General features: G+C 42.3%; 1 protein-coding gene across 5 annotated transcripts; it reads right to left on the reverse strand.

Moving 5' to 3' along the window:
* Positions 1–3,676: 3,676 nt before the first annotated feature.
* On the reverse strand, positions 3,677–15,473 carry arfip1 (ADP-ribosylation factor interacting protein 1 (arfaptin 1)). 5 transcript variants are annotated; one of them, XM_047045103.1, is made up of 11 exons: positions 15,291–15,378; positions 13,917–13,990; positions 13,328–13,818; positions 10,706–10,807; positions 9,888–9,993; positions 8,896–8,997; positions 8,084–8,196; positions 7,373–7,594; positions 6,571–6,728; positions 6,133–6,307; positions 3,677–5,580 (listed from the first exon to the last, which is right to left on the reverse strand). In XM_047045103.1, the coding sequence occupies exons 3-11, from the start codon at positions 13,814–13,816 to the stop codon at positions 5,425–5,427; spliced, it is 1,623 nt and encodes a 540-aa protein (XP_046901059.1). In that variant the 5' UTR covers positions 13,817–13,818; positions 13,917–13,990; positions 15,291–15,378; the 3' UTR covers positions 3,677–5,424. The 5 variants fall into 5 exon arrangements, with proteins under 5 accessions (XP_046901059.1, XP_046901058.1, XP_046901062.1 ...); XM_047045102.1 differs by lacking the exon at positions 13,917–13,990; XM_047045106.1 differs by lacking the exons at positions 13,328–13,818; positions 13,917–13,990 and having other exon boundaries at positions 15,291–15,473.
* Positions 15,474–15,650: the final 177 nt, after the last annotated feature.

The following is a 15,650-nucleotide window of genomic DNA, read 5'->3' on the forward strand; positions in this document are numbered from 1 at the left end:
GGCATAGGCTCACTCAAAGCAAGACTAATGAGAAAAGAAGTCATAAGGCCAAACAAGGAGTAAGTCACACATCTTGAATTACCTTGGTGCCCAGAAGGACACTCCCATGTAACCAGACAGAGAACCCCTGGAAACAATCTTAATTTGAGCAAAACCCCCAAAGCCAACATGCTACCTATAATTTACCCTTATTCATGTATTACATGTATACATTTCAAGCCTTTGAATTCATGTACAGATGAAATATGTTTAAAATAAGTCTATATTTGAGCCCTTACATTCTGCTTGAGTGAAACCAAACATACAGCATTCGGTTTGCCTTTCCACCACAAATTCTAATGTGTCTTCCAGTCTGTCAATGCAGACAGAAGACTTGACATTTTCTGCTCTGTACCAATACCATGCAGTTTACAACTATGACCTTTTCCACTGCCAGGGCATAGCAGTCCAACAGCAGTTTGCATTCGCTTTCCAACATGTAACATCAGTTAGACTAGTACTCTGTTACTAGAATGACTTTCAATTCACCCAGTTTTTAGGTTACATCTCTATCACAAGCTACAGTATTTAAAATACCAATTTTTAACACTATAGTCTACAACTAAAAACACATTTCACATTCCATCCTAGTATAACCATATGAATCCAGTTCTCAAAAACGGTTCCTCCTTACTATGTCTCCACAAAATGTAGTTTCACCCCTTAGTCTTAATCTCCTAGGTAACCGGGGTGAAACCATCCTCCCCCTTGACCTGTCCCTGAGAGCTTTTTTTCCCTTTGGAACATTGTTCCTAACACTTGAATGGATTGCTCCCTAATTCATCGCAGCATGAGAAATCTAATACAAAGACCAAAGAAGTCAGGATCTGGGGACTTGTCTACACAGACATATTTACAAAGACTTACATAAAGACAGACAGATTAAGGGGTCAAAAAACAACTGGTTGACTCAAGAACATGCACTATAAGGCTAGAATCGTTAGAACAGTTATTAACTTGTTTCCAATTGTGCAGAGGAGTTAAATGCTTCAGGCAAAAGCAATTAAAGAATTATGAGATATTGTCTGACACACAAAGCCTACATTTTTCTACAACAAATGTTATGAGTCCCCTATGGATTCATGCAATTTACAGTAGCCTACTAAATGAAATAAACATTTAATGTTTAAAAAAGAGGCAAACATCTGTTTACAATTTACTGGACTCACGGATCTAGTTGATGTCAGCCAGTGTAATTTGTATAAAAGACCGACTACTACCCATGTGTAAGTGGATTCAATTAGTACGTTTGACCTCGAGGAATTAGTTTATCTGCATTTTAAGCAGTAGCCTATAATGATGGCAATGGTTTCGTAACCCCGCTTTATTCTCTCTAGTCCACATTTTGAATACTGTAAACTGTGACAAAATAGGACAAATTAAGGTTAGGTGAAATCCATATATTTTTTTAAGATTCCCGGAACTTTACGTGAAAACATTTAACAGCCACCTAATTTCTTAATCACATAGGTTAGGCTTCATCACAAACACAGCTGCACTGAGTAAACCTACTTGATTGCAGACCCTTAAAGTCAAACTGGTCATAACAAATATCAATACTTGACTCACCGTTTATTACAGACAGAAGGGTAGGACACATACTAAATAATCCGCAAGGATAACGTAGTGGTTAGTAAGAGCGCTTTCCAGAGACTGAAAAGGTGTCGCGTTGTAATTTGTTCGTTGGTGCAGCATCGGTGTCCTCTGTAGCTGCTGCTCAGGAGGAGACCAGCAGGAATTAGTGAAGGGCGGCAAAGGCGGCAGTAGCATCAGCAGCGACCAAGGCGGTCGCGTGCATTCTCTCAAACGTGATTGGTCCAGGTGAACGCGATGCGACCACCCCTTGCTTGCGGCCCAGCGCGCGACACTATAGGAGGCTGCGACAAGTGGTGCACTTCTCTCTCTTCCGGTCTATTGTTTTGTTATTACAAGGTGATGTATTGTTATGTGTGACCGGTTAATGCACCAGTCTAGGAAATAATGTTTCCTGTAGAATTTTAATTACAAATAAAAAATTGAAAATACAAAAAGGCACTCAAGTCTTAACTACTCTGCCTTAGTTAGTTGATGTCTAATCACTTGATAAACTCTTAATGGAACTGATTGTTTGACTCTATTAGTTAGTCATTGCCCAGACAGAAATAGATACATTAATAATTGAATGAAACACCTGCAGGGTATTCATTAAAAAAAGGCATGAATGAATTAGTTCTCAGTGCATTTGAAACCTCATTTCTAACCACACCCTTTCCTTCTCACTTACCCTGCAGCTATCTATCTCTTGCTGAGGTGTATAATACAAGTTTTACTCAACTGGAGATTTGGAGCAATTATGAAAAACAGGGAGAGCAAATTATTTTTGTGTTAATTATCTTGAGAAGGAATTTTAGTACATTGCAGTTGACATTGGTTGTTGATGCAAACCTAATTTGGGATTATCTAAATTAAAATGATTCCAAAATAAATAGCAAAAATCACAGGCACACTTCATTCCATGACTGTCAAATTTTGTGTTCCATGCGAAGGATAAAACATGTTTTCCGTAAGTACAAAACACACAATGACATCATGCTGATGTTAGTCAAAACCATTGCCTTGTTTTGGTGTCCTTGGGGAGGCGGATGGCTTGCATGTGTGCTGTATAGATGCTTGATGAGCACTTAAGCAAATGGGCCTCTAACCCTTGTGTAATAGCATAGATTGGCTGTCACTTTGTATGCTAGATCAGCAGATCTGTTGACAAACATGCATATAGGGATCAGATTTAGAACACACACTTGTGTGTGAATGTTTGTGTGGGGTTGGTACTGTCACCATGGTGCCATATAAATGCTGACAGTTGTTGCAATCGAGTCACACTTGAAATGCCAAAGTTAATTCATGGCTTTTGTTTCGCATTACCTGTTGGCTATCAAAATAACATTATTAAGATCTGTATTTCACATGTTCTAACCATACTTTTTGACAGTTCTAGATCCCCCCCAGACACAGAATAATACATAGGGAGAAAGATGGGCAAGATGTGTATTCACTATTGACACCATGCACCCTGGGCCTGTCACATCTATTTTTAATACATATGGGAAAGATTTAACTTTTGAATTGGCCCGTGAAGTCGGTGAAACCAAAAATGACAGCGTTTGATGTATTCCCAAGCTCTGGAGCTTGGTTGATAAATGGCAGAGCCTGGGGCCGTGCTTATTGTAGAACATCTCTGGCTCCTGGAGAGTCTGTAAGCTTCCAGCCTTACATTATAATGTTGGTTTACATTACATTTAACACAGAGGTTCCACCCCACATCCTCTCTATGTTTAAGAGGATAATCAAGTTCCTGTGAAGTTTATAAAAGAAGCTGGGTGTGGTATTGATGAAAAGAAAAGTTGTCCACCTGTAGAAGCCACAACTCAAAGGAAATGGACCTGGAAGGAGACCAAGCTGCAACATGACCCATCTACCCCCCCAAGATCCCTACACTGAAGCACTATTAAGTCAATAGAGGTGCACCCAATCTCAATAGTGAAGGACCATAACAAAAAATCTAAAGCATTGGTCTAAGGACAGTGCCTCTGCACACTAGGCTTTGGTGGTAGCATGAACAAATGCATCATAAGAAAACATGAAATCTACTGGAAACAAATTGAATCCTTCTTTTCTGAAGGTACATTTTTATTTAATTTTTCCCAAAAGATGTTACACAACATTCAGAAACCAGTTTTGGAACATTTGTTAATAATCATGTCATTTTTACAAGATAGAACTCCACAAGTCTTCAGAAAGAGAGTGCCCTGCGGCAGCATCAATACACTTTTTTATCCCAGGTAAAGAGGAAATTACAAATATATATGTTCATCTATGTTTACATCAGAAAGTTTGTGAACACCAGATTGTTGTACAATTTACACGCACACACACTCGCTATACGAAGGAAAGACAAAGCAACAAAGTCAAAGGAAAGTCAAAGTTGGTTTAAAATACCAGTCCTCTCAAAAATGATTCAACCCAAATAAATGAGGTTAGCAGCTCAGACAGATAATGCTGGTCTTTCCTATGTACAAACAGTTTCATTCCGTTTTGGTTTACATATCATTCATTTCTTAAAATGTGTTGTCTTTATTTGCAAAAATACATAAATGTGTGGTATAATATCCTAAAAAGCAGAAAGATACATACAGTAACATTTCAAAAAGTCTGAATGTCATTAGTGTCTGTGTGATTGCTGTCCAACGCTGGCATGTTGCTAACGATCCCACGAGGAAACGTGTTCCGTTCGTGTGCATGTATTTGATTGGTCCATTATCCACATCTGACCAGTTTGGGACTGAAACTGGCTGAGTGTTGGTATTTTTTTAATTACTTATTAAATGTTTCTTCATTGAGGCATATGTGCAATGTGATAGTACTGGAGTGCAACATCAAACAACAGGGCAGGTAAACAGACAGATACAAGGCACGTCAAGTAGCAAAGGTAAGGCTGGACCTTTAACTTATCTGGAATTACTCAAATGTAAAATTCAAGCAATTTCATGATTTTAATCCTACAGACAGAGGGTGAATGAGAAAGTATTTCTTAAAGCTGGACATCATTAGGTTCTACAAATTGAATGACAATCCTGGGACTGACTTGGGAAAATGAACGAATGAAAGACAGGTGCACAGGTTTAGCTCACACTGTATATACAGTGATTTCCTGACAACCTGAACACATTCCTACTGTCATACATTTGTTAAAACCTATGTCATATCATGGTTGTGGTGCATCATTTAATCCTAATGATTACTTCCCCAAGGACCACTCACATATGGGTGACCAGATATTTATACATTTTTACAAACCCCTTTCTCCGAAAGTGGAGATGTCAAAATGTTAGAAGTACTGTCCTACTGAAGCACTAATGTAGCACCACCTCTTCTGCTAGGCTGATATCCATCATTCATATGCTGGAGTAAAATAGGCCTTACACATTCCTAACATATTTAGTCTTCAACTGCTTCTAACTTGATCGTCAGAACTTACAAAAGTGCTTTCCCCATGATTTTCGAAAGTTCTGCCGCAGTTCAAGTAAAAAAGATGAAGAAAAGAGATGACTAACTTCACTACACAGTATGTCAAAGAATCCCATCAATAGAAGAAAATAGGAGCATCACTTAGATTTTTTTACTTTGAGTGATATTTATATATAACCTCTTTATTTTTTTCTTTCTTAGTTTGATTTCTTTGTTTTTTTGCTTTGCCTAAGAGGTACACAATTCTGAAAGAAAAATAGGAATAATATTAAGCTTGGAGAGAAGCTTTTGAATTGCTTCTCTGGAATTCTGGAATCTTCCCTTGCCGCCAAAACTCTCAATTGAACCCGAGAGAGGTTTTTAAAGAGAGGTTGAGGGTGTTTAGTGCTGCTCCAGCCAAGATGGAGTGTCTCCACCGGGCATTTTCAATTTGATATGGAACTGCTTGAGCGTCTGTTCCAGCTGCTGCTGGTTCCCTGCATAGTATGCTGCTATGGCATTGTGGAAGAGGGTTAGCTGGTTGTGCAAAACCTTCACCTTGAGGAAAAAAATAATACAGCAGGTTAAGTCACTCCAGATTGTAAATGCTCTAAACCATTAGGGGATTTCTCTCTTGACAGAAAACTGTGATTGATTGATACAAAGCTCTCCCAGTGTAATGTGCAGTTGTACTAAGTACACACTTTAGACAGGGGAGCCAAATGAAAGGTTTGTTGAAGAGCTTCTGCTAATGTGCAGCCTGTAAATCCTTGCTTTCAAAGATCAGCTAAGGTCAGCTATGTTAGTTAAGTAAAACCGAATTAATTCTAACAATCTGCACTCTGTTTACCGACACTCAGGGCCGGCCCAAGCCTTTATGGGGCCTTAAGCAGATTTGATTTGGGGGCCCCTCTGAATTTGTATAATTACCATTAAAATAATATATATAATTTTTGAATTAAGCCCTAATTTAATGTGTTCTTGGGGGCCCTCTGGTGGCCACGGGAGAAGCAGCTGCTTAGTTCACTTATGCCTTGGCCGGCTCTGCCAACACTGTACATATTTAGGCACACATATCAGTTTCTGAAAGAAGCCCATCTTCAATCCTACCTTATTTTCCTCCAGGAACTTAAGCTTGACGGACACATCATTGCGCATCTTCTCATACTTGTCACGATGGATCTGGAACTGCAGCTGGGACTGCTCTATCTTGGGCAGGGTGGTGGCATCACGGGGGCCCAGGTTCAGCTCCTCCAGGTCCGTACGGTACGCATCATACTCAACCCTGGAGAGGAGGGCAAGGGTCAACCACTGACTTTATTTGAAGTGTATTCTATCTTAGGGGATACTCCAGTAGTACATCAAACTAAAATGTGATTAAACTGGAAAAAAAAGTAACAAAATATGTTGAATATTTATAATACGTAATTCTATGTGTAAATACTATGTAAATACTATAGTAAAAATAAAATGAAAGCTGTGCCACATTCTGTGTCTGTGCAGCAGACAACACAAGAGGGTGAAGGGGGACATCATCACTGCTATTACCTGGCTGTTTCATACTGTTTGATGTTGATGATGGTGTCCTCAATTGTTTTGTCCACCAGGGTGTTGACACTGCTGATGAAGAAGGTGATGGCTCCTAAAAGGGTTTCTCCATTTTTGGACAAGAGCTTTTGGGTATCAGCGTTGTAGCCAAACTCCTCCTGAAAGAGGAAACATTCACACACACACACACACACACAATACACAGTTATTAAGACTTGTAAGTCTCACACACAAACACTATAATTTAAAGACAGGTGTGTGTGTGTGTGTGTGTGTAGACATCTGATAACACAGAAGTAACATGGGATACCCAGTTTACGACCCAAATTTGTCTTTACAACTGACACGTTTACACAGCAACCGTAAACAAAACAGATTGTTAATGCTCCACCATATACGGAAAAAAAAAATTTAGTTGGTGCATGCATTAATAATGCACCACCAGTATAACTTTTATTTTCATGTGTTTTGATTCATTCACATGAAATGAATGCAGATTTATCACATTTTTATTACAGGTTGCCTTACCAAACCTGCATAATAATATAAACAGGACCATACTGAACATGAATCAACACTGATATATGACATCAATAATATACTATTGCTAAGGTTTCTGAAGTATACATAGACTGTTAAGAACAAAGAAAAAGAAGACTGTATGTATGTATGAACACATTTATAAGAAGAATACTCCATGAGGTGTTTGAGAAGCTAGACCAGCAGTCTGGAACCAGAGCTTCGTTGGTAAAGGTGATGCTTTTGGGGCAAACCCGGAAGTGATGGGACATCTAGGGCTTACGTGGAGTTCAGGCGACTTGAGGCTGAGGTCGGCGAAGGCGTCTCCCAGCTGCCTCTGTGTCTGCATCATCTGGGACAGCTGATTGGCCAGAGTCTGGGCCAGCTTCACCACGTTCTCGTACTTCCTCTTGTTGTCTCTCAGCACCTCGATCTGGGCCTCCAGCTCCAAGTCCACGGTCCGAGAGCCGCGGCCCAGCTTCTCTGACAGGATCTGTCTGGTGCACTGGTGCCAGAAGGGAGGGGAGGGGGGGCACATAGGGACAGCTAGGGTTAGTGTCAGGCTACTGGTATTTGGCATCCATTGTTGATTGCTACTCACAGTTTATATCAACCTACACAAGGATGAGTATTTAAAACCTAGTTAAAGAGAAGAAATAACTAATAGCTCCTCAGTCACTTCAATGATGTTGTATATGAAGTCAAACAGTAGTTAAACATGACTAGAGATCACTACACCTATTGGTGAGCACGTGTGTGATATTGATACTGTGATTGTGTGTGAGGGAGTGTAAGAATGTGAACACGTGTGTGTGTGTATGTGTGAGACAGAGCTGCCAGCAGCAGATGCCAGTGGCTTCAGTCCCCCTGCTGAGATCCCAACAGACTGGGAGAGAACCCAATGAGGAAGAGAAGAGGTAGGGAGAAATCAAAAAAGGAAAAGGAGAAAATTTATATATATATATATATATATATATATATATTCTTTTTTTACTTTGTAGGTGTTGACGCTCCACTTCCTCACTAGGTCCAGCTTCTCCATGGCCGGGTTCTTCAGGTCGTCTGCCAGAACCACAGCTCCGCTCTGGGAGGGCCCTCTCATAGTGCCTGTACAGAACGACCATGTGTTTGCTATGGGAGTCACTGCGCACAACATTAACCAACCATGACGCAGTGGTGGAGACTACAGTCCCGCTGGAACAATGTACAGCTAAGAGTACAGTAACAGAAGGGTATTTATGTGTTGTTGTTTCTTTCAACAACAACAGCAACAATGATTTATTTTGTGAATGGAAAACAACTAAATTGGGATTGTTTTTAGTTGAGCAAGGAAGAATAAATCTGCAAGGAGCGACATCAGCCAGGCTGAGCAGTACGAGAGGGGAACAGGCTGCAGGGAGAAATGGTCATTGAAAGTCCGGTAAAGACGCAAGCTTGGCAGACCCAGCAGAGTGTTAGCGCATGAGGAAGACCGTCCGTGCTAGCAATACTTCCCCAACAGTGTTAGCGGTCACCAGGGGTCACAAAGAAGGTACAAACCGAAAGTGAGAGGGCATCCGGCACAGCACGGACAAGCAGATGAGGAGGGTGTCAGGAAACTGCCATTACGTCAGGTGATGAACAGGAAGAGGAGGGGGGGGGGGGGGGGGGGGGGGGGAGTTGTGTCTGAAACTAACCCGTCTGCTAACCCGGACCAAAGAAGAGGGAGAGAGATAAGCCTAATCAGAAGTAGCAATACAGTATAGCTGCTGTTAGTGCTGGGTGTAGCTAGCGACAGGTCCACAACATCTCTCTCTCTCTCGGTACCTGTCTCAGCCTGACTATCGCTGGCAGAGCGTGCCAGGCGGCTAGCCACGGCCGAGCTGGGAGCCACAGATGCCACAGGAGACGTGGGCTGGCTCGCTGACCCTGGGAACAGTCAGAGTAGCTGTTAGAGAGCTCCGTTCCACACCACACCCTGTACCGCTAGGGCTGAAACCTGGAGGTGAAGGTGTGCGTTTGCAAGATGGACTAATGGAGCTGCATTATGATAATAGCCTAAACCACCTAGATGAAATCTCATTTAAAGAGAGTGGTGCTACTGCAATTCAACTCCAACTTCTTCTTTATTCATTTCCAGGTGTGCGCAAATATCAACATGACCTGGGGCAGGGACAGCCCCAACTTGACACGGCAACAACAGACTCTGTTGCCAAGGGGGAAGAAGGGGGATTTATTTACATTTGTAATCGAGGAAGTTGTAATGACATGGAAATGCGGGAGCCACAAAATGGAGATCAGAGGCAATTCATTAAAACTCAATTGGAAGGCCTCCTTTATAAATTCAAATGTCTCTCCTCTGCCGCTAGGTAGAGCAGGGCAGTTTGTCAGGGAACACACACTAAGCTACTCACGTTTCCCTGTTGGATGTGGCAAAACGCAATGCAGGCAAAAATACCACAATACACTGAGGAAGAGTCTCATTAAATAGTCAAATTCATTACTATCTAGCTCTCTGTTTGAGCACACAGCTGCCTCAGACAAAAGAAAACAGCGGCATAAAAGAAAAAACAATGACATTCAGTAAACCAGCCGTTTGAAGAGGAAACAGCACGTTGAAAGTGAAATGTTGAGAAGCAATAGATGCTTTAAACCAGGGGTGTTCAAGTTCGGGTCCTCGGGGTCCACTGTCCTGTATGTTAGTGTGACATAGGATAGTGGACCCTGAAGACCAGGATTGAACACCCCTGCTTTAAACCAATGACCCGACATGCGTTTTGGGCAACATTTCAGTGGAGTTGACTGGATATTGCTGCTACCTCTGTATGGTCCTGATTCAATGATGCCTTCTGCTGAGGCGAAGCTGCTGTTGCTGACGTGTGCCTCTGAGACGCTCAGGGCTCCGGGGGGGCCTCGGGAGGAGTCCTGGGGGGGGGGACAAGTGACACACCAGGAAGTGTGAGCATGTGATGAGCGTATGTGTGTGTGGGGTGAGGGGGGGGGGGCATAGACTGTCTTTCAAACTTCTATACAAAGTCACTTCACACACCGGCATGTAGCAAGACCAATCTTTTTGACAGGCTGGGTTCATGTCGAGAAACCAAAGCCTCCAACTTTGTCCAGACAGTCTTAATCAGTTCATTATAAGGTGGAGGACAGAGGCTCAGTCTTGTTGGGCAAACTGCTGATTTCGACATGTTCCAAGAAACAAAAGCAACTGTCTTTGGCCTGCTCTGCGCTAAGCTTCGATCTACTTGTATGTACTTGCTCAATTGAATTGAACCATACGAGGCTGTGGTTACAAAGTTTGTTTGAACTTCATTTAAACTGCTCTCAGTTTTGACAATGTCCATGTATGACTTGTAATGACTGGATGTAACTGTGGACTGGACTCCATTGTATTCTAGTGTACATTTACGCACCACCATACACCTAGGTGTCCTTTCCTGTTCTTGAATTCTGCAAATGACAAATTACAGTTCACACAGTGGGACAGAATGTACGGTTTGTGTGAATGATATCCATGTTTACAATGTGTTTGGAGTGTGTGTATTAAGCCGGTTGTGTGCAGTGTGCAGGATATCTGTGTGTGGCTGTGTGCGTTTGGTTGTGAGCATGCGTGAAGGTTTGTCCTCACCCTTGTGAACACATCTTCGTGGCCGTCGTCCAGGCCTCCATTGCTGGTGACGGAGATCTCAGCTGCAGGACTTCTAAGGGCCTCCTCTGTCATGGTGCTTTCCTGCGAGGAGAGCAGAAGAACTCCACGTGAAACACTGGAGCGGACACAGCTTTAGAAAGGGGAGTCCTGTAGAGTGATCTGTCAAATGTTTGGATGTGAACCAAGAGAGAGGGAAGGGGGAGGCTCCATGCAGAAGTTTGGCAGGTGTGGGCTGCCATCTTGTGGGCAAGATGGTCCAACTTTGATTTCAGACTGTAACCATAACCATGGAAACGTCATCCCACATAGCCACACTGAGTCATGCACAGAGCAGGAGTAACATACAGACGAGCGCACGCTTAAGAACCAAGGCTGTTCATTCATCATCCTCTGTAGCAGTGTTACACACTGGGATGGTTTGGCTGTGTCAAGGATTTGTTGAAGCACAACAATTGTAGATTGGTGACCCCAAATTATTGATTAGCGGTACATCCAAATGATACATTACTATCATGTTACGCTTAAGGACAATTGTCTAATTGTCTAGGATTAGGATTTATCCATGTCCGGGAAACTGGGCCTTTGACATGCTGAACCAGACACACAAAAAATCCAAATGGTCTACCTGTTCCACAATGATTGGCATAGAATGCCTTATTACTCTAAACCAAACAAATACAGGAAAAAGGCATAGACCTACAGTGTCACAAAATGCACATATTGTGACACTGTAGGTGTATATTTCACCATAGTATATGTGACCACATGACACTATGGTGAAATAGAAATCTATGTTTCAAAGTATGTTGTCTGAGTACCGTTTCTACACTTGGCATGTCATGAGGTTGGGCAAGGTGTTCTCTGTAGCCCTAGACAGCGATCTAAATAATGCAAGTATCCACCATATACAGCTGGCCTATACAGACTTGTAGTTCAAATTCACCATTTGGACAGAGTTGGGATGCTAAATGTGCCACAGATGAGATCCACCCTACGGATACCCGACCAGTTGCGGGAGGCCATGTCAACTCTACGAAGCCTTTAAGAAGATTGTAAAATGTCATCAGAGCCAAAAGCAACCCGTGAGTTTACAAGGTTGCCTGCCCATGAGACTGACTGACAGGATCAAGTTCAGGAATTATCATGCAAGTAGGCCAATTCAATCAGACTGAACCGGATGCTCAATCTCTGAATACAATAATCTCCTGTTTACTATCATATCCCAGTGCGTAGAAATTGACAAAATATTACCTAATAGGGCCTAAAGTGTACTGCTGTGAGCTATTTGATCATATGCTCACCTCAGACTACAAAAACTCTAAGCTGGTTGTTTTCCAAAGTTTGTCTGTGTCATTTTGTGAGCTCATCGGGGTCAAAGGAAGGCCTATGGCCTGCGTCCTATGTTCATTCTACGAACGACATATAGTACAGTACTACTGTTTTAACGAGCGATCAATTAAACAACTAAATTTTTTTGTAAGAGAATATGCTAAGCCTTTAAAAGTTCAAACGCTCCAAAGAAGCGACATGATTGGGATCGCTTTGGCAGCAGAGTATACCAGCCTGGCCCTGCAGACAGGACTGCAGGTATCAGATTCCAACACACAACATAAATAGTTAAGAGCCACACGACGCCCACGTACGGTTAGAACACAAAGACAGCAGCATGCAGGCTTGTCTAGAGAGAAACAGGACAGAGAGCAGCGGATCTGACATGAGGCGAGAGGTGTGTCTCCACAGTCTGGGACTGCATGGCCTTCGCAGAGGTTGGCTTGAATACCAAATGGAACAAACCAAAAACAGTCAGTCAGTCATTCTCAAATCTGAGTCAGAAAGAAAAAAAACTGTCATGGAGCCTATCGAACCATTCTCAGTCGATAGCCCTCTATTCAAAACCACGTGTGATGCAACAATGGGAACAAGCCCAGTGATTGAGTGCCGACAGCTTGGAATGGTCAGGCACAGCGACAGCAGATCTGGTGCTGCATGGGAACACTAAGGCAGGGGCCAAATCCCTCTGCCTACAGCCACTGCCCAGCCATGTGACGCTCTGCTGAATACAAGTGCTGTATCCACATCCACAGGAAACACTGGGATGGATTCTTATCATAGCCGGGATCAGTCACATGTACCGGCCTCTGTCAAAGTCAAACCTGTGAAAATCCAGGTTTAGGCTGGCAAGTGGAAATGATTGTCACAGCAGTTGCTCGATGAGCCTCTCGTAGTCAATGGATTGCGAATGTATACATCATTGGCATGAAGAAAGAGCAGCTCGTGGAGTTGCAGCAATCAGCTACAAACTACAACATGTCACAGTACAGCAAACCTTTCAGAAAGAACCCCACCAAGCGAAGGCAGAAAAAGCACAGACACATCATACCACCAGTCTGTTTTACAACTTAAAAGTTCCACAACAAATTTAAATAATTTTGCAAAGCTACCAACCAAGCAAAAAGAAAAAGATGCCAAACGCTACAATTGGCATGAAAGCATTTATCAAATGTTGATTTGATTTGAGCAAAATGTTGAACTTGAGTGCTGCAGTGAAAAATTTCAAGAGAGTAGCTAGGTTGATTGCCAAAGTCAAAGATAAGATGTCACCTTTGTGCAAGAGGGAGAATCTTGAAAATGTTCCTTTGGTGTACTCTGGTCTGCTGTCTCAGTTTGGTCATTTTCTGTTTCTGCACCAGCGCTGAAAGAGCCAAAGCTGACGGCAGAGGGCGGAGCAGCAGTCCCGTGATCTGGAGTTTCCATGCTGTCTGGAATCTCACTGCTTATCTGAGCACCACCACCACCACCGTCACTGTCGTCATCCTCCTCAACATCATCATCATCATCATCATCATCGTGTGCCTCGATCCTCTTTCCTGTGTCATCTTTGTCACCTTGCACATTGTCTTTGACTGAATGAGAAACTGGGTCAGGATGTTCTTTGTAAACTGTTGCATGTTCAGCACCAGGATATCTGTTAGAGTCCTCCTCTCCCTCACTTTGGGAATCCTCAGTGTTCTGAGCTTCGTTCTTTGAATCCATTCGCAAGGCCCCGTCTGAGACTACCCCAGACTCAGCCTCAAGACTAATTTCGGACATGCCTGTAAACAAACACACAGGTGGGCATGAACACATGTCCCTGGAAAACTGGTATGTCCGGGCAGGTTTTGGCACATTCAGAGAAAGGGGTGGTCAACACCTGAGGCAGAGTAGCAGTCATTTCAAGTTATTCAGTAGCAGGTTGATGGCATTCACACAACAGGTTGTTCTGTTCTGCAAAATAGAATCAACCAGTATCAATCAATGGTGGGATGTTTGCAGAAACATCTTAATAAACATACCTTTACAGTGACTGTGTGATTCAACCATTGTTCCACAGAGCGACAATGAACACTGAGGTGGTTCAATGTACACCGAGATTTGAAAAGATGCAGACGTATTAAATCAAGAAAAAAGTGTAGGTATATAAAGTTTGGGTTTCAGGACCAAATGATTATCCCATGTCTGATCACCCCTGCAGCAGCATGTCATGTTCTCTTAATAAAATGCCAGATTACAAGCCTACCTGGTTCCATCCTTGTAGCCAGTCTGTTGGATTTTCAAAATTGTTAACTGTTCTTCAGTGGACTGTGGACCGTAGATGTCGTCTTTATATGACTGAACAATGGCCACTTCCTTGTGAATGTAACTAGGCGCTTTAACCCTTTACATTTTTCATGTCGCCTACTATTAGTATATCATTATCACAAAAATTGTACGATATGATTTGTAATGATGGGCAATTGCATAGAAACGGTTTGTTTTGGTATGTTTAGTTACCCAAAAACATCTTATTATACGACTTTATTTTTATTACTTCTAAATCTGATCAAAATTGATGAGGTGTACCTTTAAGAAAAATAATGCCAATAAAATGTAAGTTGACACGTAAACGGTAGGCTACTGTTGACAACCTGACAAATGAACCAACAATACTTCTGCTTATGCAAACTACCAAAAAGCTAGCTACATGCAGTCTATTTAGTACTGTACTGCAGTACTGTAGTGTTTGACATCTATATTTAACTGGCACCTGTAACACCTGTAGCTAGCTAACATTTTTGCTAGTGGCTATTGATGCAGTAGCTTATGCAAACTAGGTTAAAACCTCCAGTGGCGATCAAAACCTCTAACGTTTAGAAAATGCCAAATATTTAGGAAGTTAGAGCTAGTGTTCTTTGGTTAGCTAGACAGAGTAGCTATCTGTGGCAGGCTTGATGTGTACATCATCAGCTAGTACTACTGTAGTTGGTACAGTACGCTACTGTCTACAGTAGCTACTATTGGCTAATATGCACTCTAAAATGCAATCCTGTCCATTTGTCGTTTACAGTACGTTAGCAATAGCCAGCAAGCTAACTTATAACCAATACAAACTGTGAGCTAGCAAGCTAGTGTGTTTAGCTGCTACTACTAGCCACTTACGTAGCAAAAGTGACACATCATTAGCTAGCCACATACTGCTAGCTAGCTTCTACCAAACAACACACCCTGACAGTGTCGGACTGATGTGTATCGATCTGGGCAACTTTACCTTAACACGTAAGTTAGCAAGCGAGATAGAAAGTAATCCAAATCTTCCTTTGTGATACCGAAATGTCCCACTCCTGTCCTCTCGGCAGAAAAACGTAAATTTGCTCAATTGTACTTTTATTCCGCACCCATTGGGTTTACTCGATAAAGTCGTCCAGACCCGGAAAAGTGAGTGTAGTTTTCTTGCTGCACACTAGAGTGCACAGTGGTCACTGACTTAGTAACATTGCAAAAGCTTAGACGAATCTTGTTGTGTACTCTCGAACCATCCCGCGGTGCTTACCATGTTCGGTTTCCAGGCAGTCGCCTGAACGCAGACAGAGAATGGGGCCACACTGTGTCTTCTTATTGTGGTTTAATA

Source organism: Hypomesus transpacificus, chromosome 22 (assembly GCF_021917145.1).
Source record: "Hypomesus transpacificus isolate Combined female chromosome 22, fHypTra1, whole genome shotgun sequence".
In the NCBI taxonomy this organism is placed as follows: Eukaryota; Metazoa; Chordata; class Actinopteri; order Osmeriformes; family Osmeridae; genus Hypomesus; species Hypomesus transpacificus.

Coding starts and splice junctions, on each gene's coding strand:
- arfip1 (XM_047045102.1), bottom strand. CDS start 13,816: ATGTCCGAAATTAGTCTTGAGGCTGAGTCTGGGGTAGTCTCAGACGGG. Junction 10,808..13,327: donor ATTCTCCCTCTTGCACAAAG/GTGACATCTTAT, acceptor CTCTCCTCGCAG/GAAAGCACCATGACAGAGGA. Junction 8,998..9,887: donor TGAATCAGGACCATACAGAG/GTAGCAGCAATA, acceptor GACTGTTCCCAG/GGTCAGCGAGCCAGCCCACG.